Source organism: Panthera pardus, unplaced genomic scaffold (genome assembly GCF_024362965.1).
Source record: "Panthera pardus isolate Hobbes unplaced genomic scaffold, ASM2436296v1 HiC_scaffold_24, whole genome shotgun sequence".
In the NCBI taxonomy this organism is placed as follows: domain Eukaryota; kingdom Metazoa; phylum Chordata; class Mammalia; order Carnivora; family Felidae; genus Panthera; species Panthera pardus.
In genome coordinates this window covers 51,204,367-51,225,092 of record NW_026526810.1, presented here as the reverse complement: position 1 = coordinate 51,225,092, position 20,726 = coordinate 51,204,367, and the positions used below count along the sequence as shown (strand labels likewise).

The following is a 20,726-nucleotide window of genomic DNA, read 5'->3' as shown; positions in this document are numbered from 1 at the left end:
TACTACGTATTTATCCAAGGGATACAGGTGTGCTGTTTCGAAAGGGGCTCATACACCCCAATGTTTATAGTAGCACTACCAACAATAGCCAAAGTATGGGAAGAGCCCAAATGTCCATCGATGGATGAATGGATAAAGAAGATGTGGTATATATGTATACAATGGAGTATTACTCGGCAATCAAAAAGAATGAAATGTTGCCATTTGTAACTATGTGGATGGAACTAGAGGGTATTAGGCTAAGCAAAATTAGTCAGTCAGAGAAAAACAAATATCATATGATTTCACTCATATGAGGACTTTAGGATACAAAACAGATGAACATAAGGGAAGGGAAGCAACAATAATATAAAAAGAGGGAGGGGGAGAAAACATATGGGACTCTTAAATATACAAACAAACAGAGGGTTGCTGGAGGGATTGTGGAAGGGGGGATGGGCTAAATGGATAAGGGCATTAAGGAATCTACTCCTGAAATCATTGTTGCACTATATGCCAACAGAAAGAAAGAAAGAAAGAAAGAAAGAAAGAAAGAAAGAAAGAAAGAAAGAAAAAGGCTAACTTCACACATTAAGGAACTAGAAACAGAAGAACAAACTAAGCCCAAATTTATCAGAAGGAAAGAGATAATAAATATCAGAGCAGAAATGAATGAAATAGAGAATGGAAAGATAGTAGAAAAGATCACCAAAAATAAGAGCGAGTTTTTTGAAAAGATAAGCAAAATTGACAAACTTTTAGCTACATTTACCAAGAAAAGGAGAGTAGACTCAAATAAATAAAATTATAAATTAAAAAGGAGATATTACAGCTGATACCACAGAAATACAAAGGATGATAAGAGATTCCTATGAGCAATTGTATACCAACAAATTGGACAACCTAGAAGAAATGGATAAATTTTTAGAAACATACAACCTACCAAGTCTGAATCATGAAGAAATAGAAAATCTGAATAGCCCTGGGGCACCTGGGTGGCTCAGTCGGCTAAGTGTCTGACTTCAGCTCAGATCATGATCTGACATTTTGCATGTTCGAGCCCCACATTGGGCTCTGTGCCGACAGCTGGGAGCCTGGAGCCTGATTGGGATTCTGTGTCTCCCTCTCTATCTCTGCCCCTCCCCTGCTGTCTCTCAAAAATAAATAAACATTTAAAAAATTAAAAAAAAAAAAAAGAAAATCTGAATCGACCAATAACAAGTGAGAAGACTGAATCAGTAATGAAAACCTCCCAACAAAGGAAGGTTCAGGACTGGATGGTTTCACTAGTGAATTCTACCCAACATTTAAAGAATTGATACCAATTTGTCTCAAATGCTTCCAAACTTTGAAGAGGAAACGCTCTCAAACCCATTTTATGAGGCCTGCATTACCCTGATTCTAACGCTAGGTGAGAACACCACACGACATCAGAGTACACATATCTTTTTTTTTTTTTTTTTTTTATTTATTTTTGGTACAGAGAGAGACAGAGCATGAACGGGGGAGGGGCAGAGAGAGAGGGAGACACAGAATCGGAAACAGGCTCCAGGCTCCGAGCCATCAGCCCAGAGCCTGACGCGGGGCTCGAACTCACTGACCGCGAGATCGTGACCTGGCTGAAGTCGGACGCTCAACCGACTGCGCCACCCAGGCGCCCCCAGAGTACACATATCTTTATGAGCACTGAGTAACATATGGAATTGTTAAGTCATTATATTGCACACCTGAAACTAACATAACGCTGTGTGTTAACTACACTGGAATTAAAATTTTTAAATATTTAAAAATAAGGTTTTAAAAACTCCTAAAAAATAACATGACATGAAATGAAAATTACAGGCCAATATTCCTGATAAGTACAGACATAAAATTTCTCATCAAAATACTAGCAAAGCAAATTCAACAGCACTAAAAGGATCATACACCATGATCAAGCGGGATTTATCCCTGAATGCAAAGATGGTTCAACACATGCAAATCAACAAATATGACATACCACATCAATAGAACGAAAGACGATAATCATGATTGTCTCAATAGTTGCAGAAAAAGATTTTGACAGAATTCAACATCCTTTCATGATAAAAACACTCAACAAATTGGATATAGAAGGAACATATGTCATTCAGCCATGAGAAAGAAGAAAATTCTTCCATTTGTGAGAACAAGTTCCATGGACCTTAAGGACATTTTGCTGAGTGAAATAAGTCAGACAGAGAAAGACAAATACCATATGACGTTGCTTATATGTGGAGTCTAAAAACATTGAACTCACAGAAACAGAGTAGAATGGTGGTTGCCAGAGGCTGAGGGTTGGGAGTAATGGGAGGATAGTCCGAGGGTACAACTTTCAGTTATGAAATGAATATGTTCTAGGGATCTAGTGTACAGCATGGTGATTATAGTTAACAATACTGTATTGTGTATTTGAAAGTTTCTATGAAAACACAGCTTTAATGTTCTCCCCATAAAAGCAACAAAATAGTAATTATGTGAGCTGAAGGATGTAACCAACCCAATTGGAGTAAACATCTCCCAGTATATATGTATATCAAATCATCACATTGTACACCTTAAACTTATACAATGTTATGTCAATGATATCTCCATAAAGCTTGAAAAACACCACCACCACATTTTTTTTGAGAGAGATAGACAGAGAGAGAGAGAAAAAAAGAGAGAGAGTGAGTGGCAGACAGGGGCAGAGGGAGAGAGAAAATCTTAAGCAGCGTCCACACTCAGCGAGAGCCCGACACGGGGCTCAATCCCATGACCTTGGGGTCATGACCTGGGCTGAAATCAAGAATCAGACTCTCAGCAGACTGAGCGACCCAGGAACCCCACCACCATACATTTACAGTTCTGGAGGTCAAAAGTCTGAAATTTGTTTCAGTGGGCTGAAATCAAGATATCTGCAAGGCCACACACCCTCCCAAGGCATAGTGAAAAACCTGTTTCCTTGTCTTTTCCAGCATCTAGAGCCACATTCTTTGGTGGCACTTTCCTCCATCTGGAAAGCCAGCCATGTAGAGTCTTGCTTTCAGGCATCATATGGCCTTCTTCTGTAGTAAAATATTCCTTTGACTCCCTCTTATAAGGACAACATGTTCAACCAGTATAATTTCCTCATTTCAAGATCCTTAATTACATCTGCAAAGTCCCTTTTGCTACATAAGGTAACATTTGTAGGTTCCAGGGATTAGCACCTGATGTCTTTGGGGCCATTATTTAGCTTACCACATTGGTGTAAGGAAAATGCTTAAGAAACATTAGCTATTATTATTCCTGTGCTAAGTACTTCATGTGTATTATCTCATTTGATCCTCACTACAACCCTATGAGGTAGAGACTATATCCCTATCTTACAGAAAAGAGGCTTGAAAGCTTTAGCAGTTGCCTAAAATCAGATGGCAAGTGGAATTCCAAGTCAAGACACTAAACCCAGAGCCCATGTTCTTAGCCACTATCACAGCCTGGCTTTGGGGAGCACCCCTATTACTCTCTCCTTAGAGTAATTGTGAAGCTCCATCCTACTTTTCTATTTCAGTCATTTGAGTGGATGCATGTTTTCTTGGGGAGGAGAGGTCCTTCCCCACAGACTGGGAGTCTGTCATGAACTTTCCCTTGTGGCTTGGCGTTCTGTACAGACTGAAAATGAAATTAATGTTGTTGATTTAACTGTCACAGCTGGAGACCATTAAGAATTAAGTGCAAACAATACAGATCAAATTGATCAATGTGGACAAATTGATCAATTTTGCTCTGTGGACAGAACAAAATCCACATCCTTATTTTGCCAACCCTTAGAGGCTGACATAGTGAGAAGGGTAACTTGAAACAGAGTTTAGTTTTAGCTTCTAAAGGTCAGTCAGTCTATTCGTCTGGGACATGCAGAGATGATAACCTCTCTTCAGGAAAACATCTCATTTTGTTCCACAAAGAATAAATGGTGTTTTGTTAAAGCAGTGTGTTCTAGTCCCATCCTGGCATAATGGGACTGTGGTTAAACTCAGCTTATTACGGGAAGGGTAGAATATGGGCATCATTCAACAGAAGATCAAATCAGCAAACAAACTATGAAGAAAGAGTAATTTATGAGGTCAAAACGATAAGCATTCCGGCAGGCTGATAGTGGAGAAAAGCACAGTATAAAGGAAAAGCGATAGAAGTATGTGATAGGAGTACTGCATTTCTGAGAGATAATGCAACACGATGAAAGAGAACAAGAAAAGAAAGGCTTAGAATTAGGCAAGGAGAAGGGGAGGGAATTTGATTAAGATTGTCTCTAAAACATGAGATAAAGAACCAGCAGCGGCCATATAAAAATTGAGCCATCCCATAACAGACCTGTTTTTCTTCAGAGGGGGTAAGTTCTAGCTGATATTTGGGACATCTGACAAATTATCATCACCACATTGTCTTTGGTGAATCATGTAGCAGCCACCCTAGAAACCTGAATCAGCAAAGCCTCCTTTTTCCCTCCTTATGGACACGTGACCAGACTAGGCTGGGATGGGAGAAAAAGATGGAAACTACAGTAAGTAATGGAGTATCCTTACTTGCATCTGCCAGGCACTAGGAGAAGTAAGGTGGCCAACGTCCTGGTCTTAGGGCTTTTAGATTTCCACACATACAGCTCTAAGAGGATTGAATGGATATGCTATTGGTTCATCTTCCTTTCCTGTGAACAAATCTGTGTGGAAGTCAAAATGTCACTAGAAAGGCTAGATGTTTGCAGTGACTGATGCCACCCTGCTTGGGTGGCCTCATGCTTCCACAGATGTTATCAGGAAGTCGCTGTTGTGAGGACTGGCTCCTCACATCCTCATGTCAAAGAACTGTCTCTCCGGGACGGTTTGGGAGACCAAAAACCCCTTCTGCTAGGAATTTTTTTCTTCCCACATTATTATGTAATTGGTTAGGTTTAAGCCTAACCTAATCTAGTCCCATCCAGTCTACATTTTCCGGAGACACTTTAATTTGATCTGGATGTCCCTGAGATTCATCTATTTCACGTTTACAAATAACTCCTTTGGCTATATCATTTCTGCTGGTGTCTGATCTCCTTCCTTTCATTTGAGTCTCACTGATTTTATTCTAAGTTTGAGGATACTTTGGGGTGTCAGGCCAACACATCGCCCATATAAATAAATACTGTCTCATTAATTCTATAAATTAATATTATGGAGTAACTAGTGCCATTTTCATTTTAAAGCTGAAAAAACTGACACTAAGACTTGCCCAAACTTGTCCAAATCACATAGGTTGATAAATTATAGAATTATGACTTCATCTAAGATCAGTCTGATTTCACAGTTTTTTTTTTTAACGTTTATTTTTGAGACAGAGAGAGACAAAGCATGAACAGGGGAGGGTCAGAGAGAGGGAGACACAGAATCTGAAATAGGCTCCAGGCTCTGAGCTGTCAGCACAGAGCCCGATGCGGGGCTCGAACTCATGGACGGCAAGATCATGACCTGAGTCGAAGTCGGCCGCTTAACCAACTGAGCCACCCAGGCGCCCCAAGATCAGTCTGATTTCAAAGTTCAGCCTCATCTTACATAATACTGAAATTACTATGAAAAATCACACTTCCAAACTGACATCTCAATTGGGAATCTACTATTATGTTCCCTGGTGATGGATGATGACATCTTATACTATGCACAACAGTGGTTTGAACCTGACTACATATCTAATCATGTTATTGAGCTTTTAAAAACCATACATGCTTTTAATGTATTACTGCAATTAGACATGATAATGTCTTGTTTAGGATTTTTGCATCTACATTGATGAGACAGATTACTGGCAATATTCCTTTTTTTTTTTCTTTTGCAACATTCCTTTCTTGTAATGTCCTTGTCTGATTTGGGTATTAGGTTATGCTTGCATCATAAAACCAGTTAGAAGTCTTGTCTATTTTTTTTTTTAATATTTATTTATATTTGAGAGAGAGCGAGACAGGGTGCAAGCAGGGGAGGGACAGAGAGAGAGGGTGACACCGAATCTGAAGCAGGCTCCAGGCTCTGAGCTGTCAGCACGCAGCCCGCGGTGGGCCTGAACTCAAACCATGATATCATGACCTGAGCAGAAGTCGGACACTTAACCGACTGAGCCACCCAGGCACTCCAGTCTTATCTATCTTTTGATTGTCTTATGTTTAGAAAATGTTACCTGTTTATTTATACCATTTGCACTTTACTGAGATTTTCCTTTTAGCCTAGTATATGGTCAGTTTTTGTGAATTACTCATGGCTATTTAAAAAAAAATTATTCTCTTTTCAGAATGCCAACTTTTATCTACGTTATCACTTATGCAATTTAGACCTATAAGGCTCCTACTACTGTATTTCTATTTTTCCTTGCATGTCCTGTGGTTTTATTTATTAATATTAATATTGATGCTATGTTGTTTGGTACATATTCATAAGTTTGTAAATTCATTGTAAATTGCATTCTTTATCATTATAAATGACTACTCTTTGTCACCTTTAACACTTGTTTGTCCTGGTATTAATTCTGCCTGATTTCAATTACAACCCCTGTTCTCTTCTTGTTTGTAATTGTAAAGATTTCTGAATTATTGTTTTGGGTCTCTTGTATACTGCAGAGTTGGATTTTGCTTTATGATTCAATCTGAATTTCTTTTATGTTAATAAATTAGTTTGGCCTACTTATACTTATCAAACTGATGTATATTTGATCTTAGTTCTCACATTATTTTATGTGATGTCTTCTATTTCTTTACAGATTCTTTGAAAACTCTCGAAATGTGACATGCATTTGTTTTTATTTTTTTCTGAGAAATTAGAAGGCTTATATTTTTGTTTCAGTGTGTAACTCATACACCTAACTCTCACTACTTAGGCATTACTTATCAATCCCCTAATATGAACAAATATTGAAATTAGTATATTTTTCTTCTCCTTCTCCTGCCGTCAATAGCTCTTCTCTTTTTTGGCATAGGTTTCTCATTCATCACATGGTTGGCTTGAGTTCATTTTCTAGTAGTTACTTCAAGGAACGCTCATGGAAACAATATTTGAGTGCTTGCATATTCAAATATGTCTCACTGTGCCTTCTTATATAAACCACAGTTTGACTGTGTATAAAATATATGGGTGACATTTTCCTTGAGGACTTCTTAGGTATTGTTTCTAGCAGTGAATGTTGCTATGGAGAAGTCTAAGCTAAGCCTGAGTTTTTTCCACCCTTCTAAGTGACTTGATTATTTGCCTAGCTCCCCAAAGGATTCTTTATTTATCTTGGTAATCAAGTAACCTTTTCTCAGATTCCACATTAATATTTCCTTGCACATGGTATGAACTTTCAGTTGGGAGATTCAATTATTCTTTAATTTTTGGAAACTTCTATCATTTTTTCTCTAATCCTTTTAAACTTGTTTGTTTCCATTTCATTTTGCTCACTTTCCTCAATCTTGTCCTCTATTTCTCTTAACTGGTTTTAGCAGTGCCTACTCCTTTGAGATACTTCCAGTTTTGCTTTCATTTTTTTTTTTTTTTGGATGATTTTGTTTTATTCCACTTTCCTTCCTGAGGTCTTCCAGCTCACATTTCATTTCTTTCTTTCTTTTTTAATATTTTTATCATTTATTCATTTTTTTGAGAGACAGAGACAGAGAGAGAAAGAGACACAGAATCTGAAGCAGGCTCCAGGCTCTGAGGTGTCAGCACAGAGCCCGACATGGGACTCGAACCCATGAACTGTGAGATCATGACCTGAGCCAAAGTCGGACACTTAACTGACTGAGCCACCCAGGCGCCCCTCATTTCTTTCTAATATTTCACTATTGCTTCTCCTTTTCATCTCTGCTTTATGCTATTGTCTTGCAAAGGCAAATACAACACAAATACAAATTCAAAATTATTGAATTTTCTTTCATACATATTAATTTTGTAAATTTTATTTATAGAAGAGTTGCAAGTCCACTACAAAGAACTTTTTTTCTTTGAAAATTTTTATTACACAAAATAATGTTTCGAATATACACCATTTAGTTTTGTAAGTTTCTTCCAGTATGTTTACATACTATATAAACATTAGGCAAATAATACTGGGCCATTTCTTCATGCTCAAAATGTTTAAATTTTCATTCATCCCTAAAATTTTATGAACATCCCATGTATTACACTCTATTTCTAATCCTGAGCATGTGGCTATTTAGCATCCTATGTTATTTCATTGGGTTTTTTTTTTTAACTTGTTTTATTTTTATTTTTTTAAATTTATATCCAAATTAATTAGCATATAGTGCAACAATGATTTCAGGAGTAGATTCCTTAGTGACCCATATCCATTTAGCCCATCCCCCCTCCCACCCCCCTTTCAGTAACCCTCATTTTTTTCTCCATATTTATGAGTTCCTTATGTTTTGTCCCCCTCCCTGTTTTTATATTATTTTTGCTTCCTTTCTCTTATGTTCATCTGTTTTGTCTCTTAGAGTCCTCATATGAGTGAAGTCATACGATTTTTGTCTTTCTCTGACTGATTTCACTTAGCATAATACCCTCCAGTTCCATCCACGTAGTTGCAACTGGCAAGATTTCATTCTTTTTGAACGCTGAGTAACACTCCATCGTACATATACCACATCTTCTTTATCCATTCATCCATCAATGGACATTTGGGCTCTTTCCATACTTTGGCTATTGTTGATAATGCTGCTATAAACATGGGGGTGTATGTGTCCCTTTGAAACAGCATACCTGTATTCCTTGGATAAATGCCTAGTAGTGCAACTGCTGGGTCATAGGGTAGTTCTATTTTTAGTTTTTTGAGGAACCTCCATACTGTTTTCCAGAGTGGCTGCACCAGCTTGCATTCCCATCCAATACAAAGAACTTTATTTCCTAACCCAATTGTTAACATTTGCCCCATCAAACTCATGAAATTAACAAACTCAGTGATACATGGTATTACTATCAGATAATCTTCAGACCCTGGTAAATTTTTACCAATTGACCTAATAATGTCCTTTATGCAAATGGATACAATTCAGAATCATGTGTTGGATTTAGTTGTCTTGTCTTTTTAGTTTCCTTCAATCTGAAACATTTCTTCAGGCTTTCTTTGACTCCCATGACAATGACTCATTTAAAGATTACAGACAAATTATTGCAGGATATTCCTCAAATTGAGCTTGTCTAATATTTTCTCATGATTAGATTCAGCTTCTGCATTTTTTTTGCATTAATATCTCAACTGTTTTCTTCTCATCACATCCTTTCAAGTGGTACATGATTTCAGTATGTCTCATTGATAACGATAGTAATTCTGAACACTTGATTAAGGTGGTATAACCATGCTTCTCCAATGTAAAGTTACTCTTTTCCCCTATGTAATAGATATTTTGTAGGGAGGTACTTTGGGTTATGTAACTACACATATTTTGTCAAACTTTCAATTTATTAATTGATTTTTGTCAGTATGGACTCACTGTTCTTATTTTACTCAATGGGTTATGATATGTTATTATTATAATTTATTTTTATGCTCAAATTTCCTGTGATTTGTTCAGTAGTAGTTAATTCAAGCTGGCTTCTGTGTCCTTTGATATGTCCCATAATTCATGGAATATTTCCTTACTTTCTGGCACAACAAGATGTTCCAGGTTCATCTTGTACTTTTCTTGTTCCAGCCCTAGATTAAGTCATTTCTTCAAGAAGCCCTGGTTCCTATAGTGGAGTATGGTAACCAAGATTTGGGTGCTAGATATACTCTTTGCTATCAGGTGTCACTGTTCCCAACCCAAGCTCTTTCTGTAGACAGAACTATGGAGAATTATGTGTGTGTGTGTACACACATATATTTATACTTCTATTTATTTCTGTCTATTGCAAATCATGAGCTCACACTGATCCCTCCAATTTTATCTTTTTTTTTTTTTTTTGATCATAAGACACTTTATTTGGTTTCCTTGTGTGTTTCTTTTTTCTTTTTTTTTTTTTTTTAATATATGAAATTTACTGTCAAATTGGTTTCCATACAACACCCAGTGCTCATCCCAAAAGGTGCCCTCCTCAATACCCATCACCCACCCTGCCCTCCCTCCCACCCTGCCCTCCCTCCCACCCCCCATCAACCCTCAGTTTGTTCTCAGTTTTTAACAGTCTCTAATGCTTCCTCCAATTTTATCTAACATCACACAGGGTTCATTCTGTTTTTTTCCTTCCATATGTATACCTCTCTTTTCCAATAGTGAGAAACCTTGCTCCCATCATCCTTAATGTAGTACTTATTTTTTCAATCCCTCAGTGTGTACCAATCTCTTATCTCTGTGGCTCCCTCCTCACCTGAGCAAATGCTATCCCCAACATATTCAGGCTCCTATACCCAACACTAGCCTTTAGCTATAGTCATCCTCTTCATCATCCCCAGTCTCCCTCACCTCACACTGAGCTGTGCTAAACACATGTGTTCTCTTCCTCACCCTTTTAGGGCTTTGACACCCCATGTTAATACCACTTCCCTGTGAAGATGCCCTTCTCATCCCACTCAGGTTCTGTACCTGTGTTGCCCTTCCCCCACCCCTACTTTGCCCCCTTCCCCCACCTTACCTCCAATGTGGAGTGTCTCCACATTGGATGCCCTCTTCAGTTTTATGGCAAACTGTTCTATCAAAACTTTCATTTGTTCCTCAGCAATATTTTTTTTCTGGTGAATATTCTTTATTTCTTTTCATTTCCCTTTATTCCTTTATCATGTTTATACAGTTCCTATTGTGGAACTTTATTGATAACTAATGAATGAAGTGAATCACTTTGGACCAGCTATTTATAGACATGACATGAAGAGAAGAGGACAAGGCTAATGGGAAATTCCTCTATAACCCAGATTGTCTGTAAGAGCTTTTTCTTTTTCTTTTCCTTTTTTTTTTTTTGAGAGAGAGAGAGTGTGTGAGTGGGAGAGAGGGGCAGAGGTTGAGAGAGAGAATCCCAAGAAAATCCCTACACAGGGCTCGATCCCACGACCCTGGGATCATGACCTGAGCCGAAATCAAGAGTTGGATACTCAATGGACTGAACCACCCAGGTACCCCTATAAGAACTCTTTTAGCTCCTACTTCTCCCAGCCGCAGACAGACAGCTTTCAGGTTGTTTATAACAGTGTCTGCCAGCTCCTCCCCATTGTCTCCTGCAAGTAAGACTTGTCAATAGGATTCCCTATTCAATTCTATCATCTCTGATTCTCAGAATCAAACTAATTCTGGGAGGTTCTATGCTCCCAGCTACACTCCCTGTCCTTGTTACAAAAATGGACTTTGTACCTCAGAAGGAACTCCTCACCTTCAAGCAGTGTGATTTTCCAGCTTTCCCCCTAAGATCTTTATTCTTGCCACATTTCTTCTTGTACTCCTGCATTTCAGCAACATGAAATACTGGAAGACCTATGTACACCCCTGGGTTGGGTCCCCTTGCTCACCATGGCCCTGCCACACTGCTGACTTTCAACAATGACCTCTTCCCCCTCTAGGACTCTATGTGTGTGTTGCCTGGAACACACCCTCTCTCTCCTTTGCCTCACTCCTGTGACTACCTAAGTCTTTCAATTACAGCTAATACATCACTTCCTTGGGGGCAATCTTCCCTTGCTTTCAAGCTGGACTGGGTTTTTCTGTTATACATTTTCATGGTATCCTTTCCTTTTTCTTCATAGCCCTTACCTTAAGTATGATAGAATCAATACTTCTGTTGTCATTTATTTAATGGATTCCTCTCCCTGAATGGGGATTGTTTCTGTCTTGTTTATTGTATCCCCAATATTTTATACCTGACATGTCACAGATTACTTACTATGTGTTTACTAAATGAATATATGAATGATCCCAAACCAGTGTGGCTCCTGCTCCTATCTTCATACCAAAACACTTTGCCATGAACACCCATGATTTCCTTATGGCTAACTCCACTAACTCCATACTTTTTGATTTCCATCTTGACCTCTCATTGGTATTTAACAGCTGTCTGCTTCCTTCTTAAAACACTGCCTTTCCCTAATATGATTCTCCTTATTCTCAGGATTCTTTGCTGGTTCCTTTTTCCTTTTCCTGCTCCCTCATTGTTGGATGCTGAATGTTTGGACCTGAAGTGTGTCTTTTTTCATTCTATACTCTCCCTACATTACCTCCTTATCTTTTATTCCTTTAAATACAGTCTATTACCAATGATTTCCAAATTTAGTATAGACTTTTCAAACCGAGACTTTCCCAGACCTGGTTTATTTCTCCTAGATGTCTCACAGATATCTCAAACTTAGCCTACCCAAAATTACTTGCCTGATCTTTCCCCCAAATCTGTTCCTCCTCCCTCAGTACTGCCCATATCAGATAATAGCCTTCATCCATCCAGTAATCATGTCAGAAATCTGAGAGTAAATCTTCCAGCTACCTTCTCCTCAACTCCTATAAACCAATCCTTACCAAGTCCCTTGCCTAGCTCCAAAATAAATCTTGGACCTACCTGCTTCACTCCATCTCCACTTCCAAGATTTATCTCAGTCACCATCCTCAGCTGGCATGTAGCAGTAACCTTTAGCAGTCCCCTTGCTTCCACTTTTCTGTGCCAGCAACATTGCCACCACTATCACCAAGCACCTCTCTCCCCTGGATAGTTCTAGACTAAAATTCCTGCTCTCCTTCTTTTCCTAATCTTCCCTGAAATTTGTTAATGGCAGGTATGTTACTAGTTCCTCAGGGAAGCTCATTAATCTTATTCATTGCATATGGATTTTACTAGTTTAACTCTCATTGGTAACCTTATTTCCAAGGTCTGTAAGAAATTTCATGTTTTTCTCCCTTCCTTCCTTCCTTCCTTCCTTCCTTCCTTCCTTCCTTCCTTCCTTCCTTCTTGTCTCTTTCTTTTGTTTTGTTTTGTTTTTGTTATTCTTTCTTTTGTTGTAAATAACCAGGTTTGAGTAACTGAATAGTTGACCAAATGGAGAAATCGGGAAATCAGAATTTTACAACTGTTCTGACCTTCCGAAAACTAAAGTCCAATGGCACACAGATTTTTCTTGTTAGTATATTGCATTATCTACACCTGAAGTAACCCAGTATTTGTGATAGAGTAGATGCTGCCTGGACTAAAGTCTCCCTTTTTCTAAATATGCAATCCTGGAGGATATGCAACCTATGATTTCATTTTAGAATTCTAAATAGGTTTTCATGGCAGAAATTTATCAACAACTTGTAGTAGTATTCAGGGGAGAGAGTCCCTCAAAGTGTTTGGGAAAGTTAGGCAGAGACCCAGAGAAGCTGTGCCAAGCAGGCCACCAGCAAAGGCAAAGCCAGCACTTTATCCCTATTCACTAAAATGCCTAGAAAAGTCTATTGCTTACCATCATGAATGCTAGTCTCTGTTAGGAAATTATGTAGAAATGTCACACCAAATTGTTTAAATGCCATAATAACAACTTGCTTTTTTACTTTAAAAATGCCAGTTTCTTAAGAATCTTTATCAACTCACTGTTTTATGTTTTCTATAGAGAGGCTTAGTCTTAGAATATATTTCTAAATTTGTCTCCTGCCTTTCCAAATCTCTTTACCTCCAGGCAATAACCTTCAAGACAGTTGCAAAGTGTTATTGCTCATAAGAAAACAAATACCTCTCCAAAGTGTGGTCATTGTGTCATATTTTACTGTCAGACCTCTGCCTTGGTTCTGGTATTCTGTTTACTTAATTTAAAAGTCAGTAAGAGTCTACTTCAAGTGGCTCTCAGCTATTAAACCATTAGGGCTTTCTCCATTGTCAGCTTCACCCACTGGAGAGCCATGTTTGGGAGACTGAAGGAACTCCACAAGCCAAGAAGAGAAAGCTTAGTTTAAAGTTCAGCTTCACAAGTGAAGTCAGGTAACCCTGGGTTAGTCTGTCTCTCCAAGCAAAGCCTGCTTAGAAGCTGCGTGCAGGAAGTGCTGGAGGGACCGGTCAAGTATAGCCTAGCCTTATGGGATAGGTCTCAAAGCAATGAATGTGACTCTACCAATCCCTTGCAAAAATCCATCCCATTGTTTTGTCACACCTTACCCATCCCTCCCCCCCCAACCCTGACACATACTTCCATTTTTATCATTATTGGGTTTCCAGAGATTGGTCTACATTTATCATCAAATCTTTTTTTTTTTTTTTGAGCTCCTACACTGTCCAAAACATTTTACCAGATTCTGTTTTTTAAAATGAGGCCTTGGCAAGTATTCTGGAGGAAAAAACAATTGCTGAGGATGTACAGAAAAAGAACCCTCAGGCACAGTTGGTGGGAATACAAGTCAGTGTAGCCACTGTGGTAAACAGTATGGAAGTTCCTCAAAAATTTTAAAAATAGAATTATCATATGATCCAATAATCCCACTACTGGGTACTTATCCAAAGAAAACAAAAACATTAATTTGAGAAGATATAGGCACCCCTATGTTTATTGCAGCATTATTTACAAAAGCTAAATTAAATTATGGAAGCAACCCAAATGTCCATCAACAGATGAATGGATAAAGAAGTGGTATATAGGGGGCGCCTGGGTGGCGCAGTCGGTTAAGCGTCCGACTTCAGCCAGGTCACGATCTCGAGGTCTGTGAGTTCGAGCCCCGCGTCAGGCTCTGGGCTGACGGCTCGGAGCCTGGAGCCTGTTTCCGATTCTGTGTCTCCCTCTCTCTCTGCCCCTCCCCCGTTCATGCTCTGTCTCTCTCTGTCCCAAAAACAAATAAAAAATGTTGAAAAAAAAAATTAAAAAAAAAAAAAGAAGTGGTATATATATATGTGTGTGTATATATATATATATATATATATATATATATGTATATATATGAAATATATACACACAATGGATATTACTCGGTCATAAAAAAGAAAGAGATCTTGCCATTTGGAACAACATGGATGGGCCTAGAGGGTATAATGCTAAGTGAAAGAAGTCAGTCAAAGAAAGACAAGTACCATATGATTTCACTCTTATGGTGGACTTTAAGAAAAAAGATGAAAAAAAAAAAACACTCTTAAATATAGAGAACAAACCAGTGGTTGCCAGAGGGGAGGTGGGGGAGGGGATGGGTGAAATAGGTGAAGGGGATTAAGAGTACATTTATTGTGATGAGCACTGAGAAATGTATAGAATCGTTGAATTATTATACTGTACACTTGAAACTAATATAACACTGTATGTTAATTATGCTAATTATACTTCAATTAAAAAAAAAAAAACAATGAGATGCACTACACACCTATTAGAACATCTAAAATTTTTTAGAAACTGACTACACCAACTGTTGGTGAGGATTTGGAAAAACTGGGACTCCCAGCTCCAGTTGCACAGCTGCTGGGAATTAAAGTGGTTCAATCACTTTGGAAAACAGTTTAGACGTTCCTCAAATGGCTAATCATAGAGTAACAATGACCTGATAACTTAGAAGAAATGAAAGCATATGTCCGTATCAAAACTTGTACGTGAATGTTCATAGGAACCATATTTGTAATCATAAAAAACTAGAAACAACCCAAATGTCCATCAGTATGTAAATGGATAAACACATTGTGGCACATCACCAATAAAAAGGAATGAACTATTGATATATGCAATTTGGATATATCCAACAACTTGGATGAATCTCAAAACAATTGTGATAAGTCTAAAAAGCTTGGGGTGCCTGGGTAGCTCAGTCAGTTGAGTGACTTCAACTTGGGTCATGATCTCATGGTTTGTGAGATGGAGTCCTGTGTTGGGCTTGCTGCTGTCAGCACAGAGCTCGCTTGGGATCCTCTGTGGCCCTGCTGTCTCTGCCCCTCCCCCACCTCTCAAAAATAAAGAAACATTTAAAAAAAGCCTAAAAAATACCCACTTTTTATACTATTTATATAAAATTCTAGAAAATGCAAACTAATCTGTAGTGAAGAAAGAAGAGCAATGGTTGCTTAGGATGGGGAGAGGACTTTTGAGGGGGATACATTATGCTCATTATCTTGAATATGGTGATGGCTTCATGACGTATACATATATCAAAACTTACTGTAGTATGTACTTTATTTTTTTTTTTTAACGTTTATTTATTTTTGAGACAGAGAGAGACAGAGCATGAATGGGGGAGGGTCAGAGAGAGAGAGGGAGACACAGAATCTGAAACAGGCTCCGGGCCCTGAGCTGTCAGCACAGAGCCCGACGCAGGGCTCGAACCCACGGACCGCGAGATCATGACCTGAGCCGAAGTCAGCCGCCTAACCGACTGAGCCACCCAGGCGCCCCTGTAGTATGTACTTTAAATATTGGCTATTTACAGTATGTCAATTATACTTCAATAAAGCTATTTAAAAATTAAAAAAAAAAGTAAGACACTTAATAGATTTTTGTTTTTGAAAAGTTAAAGAATCCTTCATTTTTTATTCCTGGTACCACTACCACAATTTACAGGACAATATACCTGATGTAATGAAAAGAAAAAGAAAAAGCTACAACAGATAAAAGACCTCAGGAATGCACATCTAATTGACACTACATTGCATTCATCAACAGCTGCACTTTTCGCCAACTATGGCTATGACAGTCCTGAACAAGAAGGGGTTCCTGTTTAAGCTGCAGGAACTTTTCTGATTATGGAGCATCATTCCTTCTGTGGCAGATTTTTGCAGTTCCTCTAATGCACTGGGGACGACTGTCTCAAAGTAACCTGTCAGCTTTCCTGACAACAACTCGCTCGCTCTCCTGCTAAGAACTGTTGCCCTTTTCTTCCGAAAATTTTTAGAACCTCCTGCTACCATATCCACCACTTCCACCACCAGATCCATAACCACCATAGGGAATGCCCGAGCTTCTTCCATCAAAACTGCCCCCTTTCATGGGTGCTCAGCTTGGTTGCTGTTGTCCACTATAATTTCCAAAATCATTATAGTTCCCACGACCACCATAGTTACCACCTCCAAAATTTCCTCCTTCATCGTAACCATCATATCCTCCACCATCACCGCCATACCCACCGCCTTGGTTTCCATATCCTGGCCCACCACCACCATAGCCTCCTCTGCTACTTTAACCAGGACCACCACCACAGTTGCCACCATCACCTCCAAATCCATTATATCCACCATCACCTCCTCCATATCTACCTCTGCTGCCACCACCTCCACCGTAGCCTCCTCTTCCACCAAAGTTTCCTCCATGACCCATAAAGTTGTCAGATCCACCTCCACGACCTCTTTGTGATCCAGCAGACTGCATTTCTTGTTTGGAAAGGGCCTTTTCCACTTCACAATTACGCCCATTAATAGTGATGGTATTTCTGAACAATTTTATCAACTGTATCATGATCATCAAAAGGTACAAAAGCAAATCCTCTCTTTTTTCCACTCTGCCTGTCCTCCATAACTTCTATGGTTTCCATCTTGCCATACTTTTCAAAGCAGTCTCTCCAATTGTATTCTTCTGTATCTTCTTTAATACCACCAACGAAATTTTTCTTCATAGTTAGATGGGCACCAGGCTTTGCAGAATCCTCTCCAGAAACAGCTCTCTTTGGAACTACAGGTCCATCACCCTTGTGTGGTCGAGCACACATGGCTGCATCCACCTCTTCACTCAAGAGTAAGTCACAAAACCAAAACCCCTGGAATGGTTTGTTTGGGGGTCTCTCATCACCACACAATCTGTAAGTGTGTCCCATTTTTCAAAACGTTCTTATAAACTATCATTTGTAGTTTCAAAGCTCAAACCACCAATAAACAGTTTTCTCAACTGCTCTGGTTCCTTTGGATCATGCCCCCCGCCCCGTGCGGCGGAGACAGAGTCCGGCTGGGGGCAACCAGGCAGTGGTTTTACCTCCATTTTGAGACCGGACTCGCCTCTTCCAACTGGAGCTCAATATGGGCTAGACTTTTTTTTTTTTTTTTTAAGAAATGAAGCCTTGCCCTCAGTGACCTTCCAGAGCATTTGGGGAAGGGATGATTACAGGTTGAGGAAGGAAAGTACAGGTTGTGACCCATCTGTGGAGTGTGCAGTGAGTGCCACAGGGTTATCTCCAAGGGCTGGGTGCTGGGGAAAGTCTCCCAGGGGGGATAAAATGATCCAGCAGAATGTCTGGGTGTGGGGAGAGGCTGTAGGGAATGAAATCCTGAACACTACTCTCAAAGGAGGGAAGGACCTTTACGGACTGAAGCCAGGCCTGAGGGCAGCTCTCCCCTTGGAGTAAACTTTCATTGTTTCTGAAGAAAAAGAAGCCTGAAGGAAGAATGCACGCAGAAGTCCGGCTTCTATTACAAGAAGCAGAGCCAGTTAAGAGAAAAAGTGTTTGCAGATTCCATTTCATAGCTTCTTCACTCTGATGCATGGAGCCCATGAGATGGTATGTCAATTCATTCATTCATTCTTTTTTTTTTTTTTTTTAATGTTTATTTATTTTTGAGACAATGCGAGAGACAGAGTGCAAGCAGCGGAGGGGCAGACAGAGGAAGACATAGAATCTGAAGCGGGCTCCAGGCTCTGAGCTGTCAGCCCAGAGCCCGAGGCAGGGCTCAAACTCATGAACCGTAAGATCATGACCTGAGCCGAAGTGGGACGCTTAACCGACTGAGCCATTCGTTCATTCTTACTTGTACCGACTGACGCATTCGTTCATTCTTATTTGTACCGGGCACTTTGCTGGGTGCTGGGGATACAGGGCCCACATGAAGGTTGCATCAGTGTAGTTCCTGTTTCTCAAAGTGTAGACCGTGCCCTATCTGCAGCCTCAAGATTTCCAATGCTAATACAAATACAGACCCCCAGGCCTCACCTCTAGGTAAGACGGAGACACACCTTATCAGAATCTCAGTGCTAGCCTTCAGAATCTGCTCCACATTGCAGAACCCCCTTCTTCTGCAGCTCAAGTCTGAGGACATTAGTCTGGTGGCTGACGCCTCTGCAGGTTACTTTCAGGACAGCAATGTTCCCTTGGATATGACGCCGACTTAAACAGCAGCGCCTGCAGACGACTGTGGAGGACCGGCTTCGCCTCTCCCCTACCCCCTCCTCTGGCCCCTCCTTAGGCCCCCCTCCCCCAGCGCCCCCAGGTAGCGCCTGAGGGAAGCAGGAAGGCCCCGCCCCCCCACGCTAGCCCCGCCCAGGTTGTCAGAGGCGAGGAAGCCCCGCCCCGGCCGGGCGTGCGCCTTTTCTGACAACCAGGGCCTCCCAACCCTTACCCCCAACCCTCGCGGGGCTGTCACCAGAATCACCACGCGTCCTGCGGACTGCAGCCTCGACCCGGGAGGGAGACAGCGACATGGCGGCGGCCAAGCCCGAGAACCTCTCTCTGGTGGTGCACGGACCCGGAGACCTGCGCCTGGTAAAACGGGAAGGGGAGTGGGAAGCCTAGCCGGACCCTGCCCTGCTGGCCTCCGAACTCGGCCAAGCCGCCGTCCCAGCTCGCCAGTTCCAGCGCTGCGCTGGGCCTGCACCTCTGTGCCCTGGCCGCCCATATCAGAGCTGGTTACCATGTTGGGGGGAGGGGATGGCTGGTTTGTAAGGTGCTAAGAGGAAGGTTCTTGTCCAGTGCCTCCCGGAACCCAGCCCCGTGGCCGGCACGTGGCCAGAGCCTAGAAAAGTTGCAAACTGATTGAAGCCTTCTCCCTCTTTTGCTAGCTGCAGATTCGCAGTCTAGTCTCTAATCATTGCACTTTTAAAAGGAGGTACCGGGAGGCTGCCTGATGTAGGATATGCTCTGAATTTCTCTGAGCAGACAGTGCAGGGCAGAAAGGAGGCCACATTTAAAAGATGTGGAACTCATATTTAATCTCTCTTGCCTGGGGCTGATTACACATCCTTTGCAGGATTATTATGATCACAAGAGTACCCAGCACTAACTAGGGACTCAGAAAGTGCCAGTTTCTGTCCCTTTTCCTTCCAGCACAGGTCTCCGTCACCAGGACTCATGGTGTTGCCTGTGCCTGTGCTAGACTTCTGTATCTGAATAGTGTCCATGTCTCTAAAGGTTCTTTCCTCCTTGCCTCCCTTAGTCCCCATTTGGTTCACTTTCCAGCCATTTTCCTCTTTGATCCGGCTCCCATGTTTCTTTAAGAGCGTTAAGTGTATGTCCACCATACTTCTACCTCTGCTCCCTGGCTCATGGGGCCAAAGTTAAGGGAGCTGCAGGATCAGCCCTGTGGTCATGCCAGGGGTCCCTTGACAAAGTCCATCTCAGATGGGCCTGGGATGGCAGTGGGTGTGTGGGACGGATGCCAGCCATCTCTACTGCTCCCTGGCACCTCCTTCCTCAAGAGACTATGCACCCAATCTAGATGGGAGAGACTCAGGAGATTATCCAGATTAACAGTTCTTGACTACTTATGAATCTGTGGTCTCCTCACAGAATGCAAATAGATTGAGTTTAGCAGCAAGTTCAGAGATTTTATGGACTTCCTTTAAGTCCCTCCATCGACCTTTAGAGGTTTGTGGACCCCAGACCAAGGACTCCTGCCCTGAGCCAATTCTCCTATTTTCTCAGTTGAAGAAAAGTGCGATTCCTGCGGTGCCTGGGTGGCTCAGTTGGTTAAGCGTCCAACTTCGGCTCAGGTCATGATCTCTTGTCCATGAGTAAGAGCCCTTTGTCGGGCTCTGCTGACAGCTCAGAGCCGGGAGCTGCTTTGGATTCTGTGTCTCCCCCTCTCTCTGCCCCTTCCCACTTGTGCTCTCTGAAAAACAAATAAACATTAAAAAAAAAAAAGACTGTCCCTAGGATGACAGACTTGCCCAGATGAGAGCTCAGAGGTTGACTC

The 20,726-nt window shown here is 40.8% G+C and overlaps 1 protein-coding gene and 1 pseudogene across 1 annotated transcript in view; one reads left to right on the top strand and one right to left on the bottom strand.

Moving 5' to 3' along the window:
- Window positions 1-16,629: 16,629 nt before the first annotated feature.
- LOC109263052 (heterogeneous nuclear ribonucleoprotein A3-like) lies at window positions 16,630-17,802 on the bottom strand (annotated as a pseudogene).
- A 1,279-nt stretch (window positions 17,803-19,081) lies between these two features.
- Window positions 19,082-20,726, top strand: part of SORD (sorbitol dehydrogenase) — a 35,196-nt gene continuing 33,551 nt past the window's right edge. Inside the window, exon 1 of the mRNA XM_019442259.2 lies at window positions 19,082-19,297. Coding sequence (XP_019297804.1) covers window positions 19,235-19,297 — 63 coding nt within the window. The 5' untranslated portion in view covers window positions 19,082-19,234. The remainder of the gene's footprint in view (window positions 19,298-20,726) is intronic.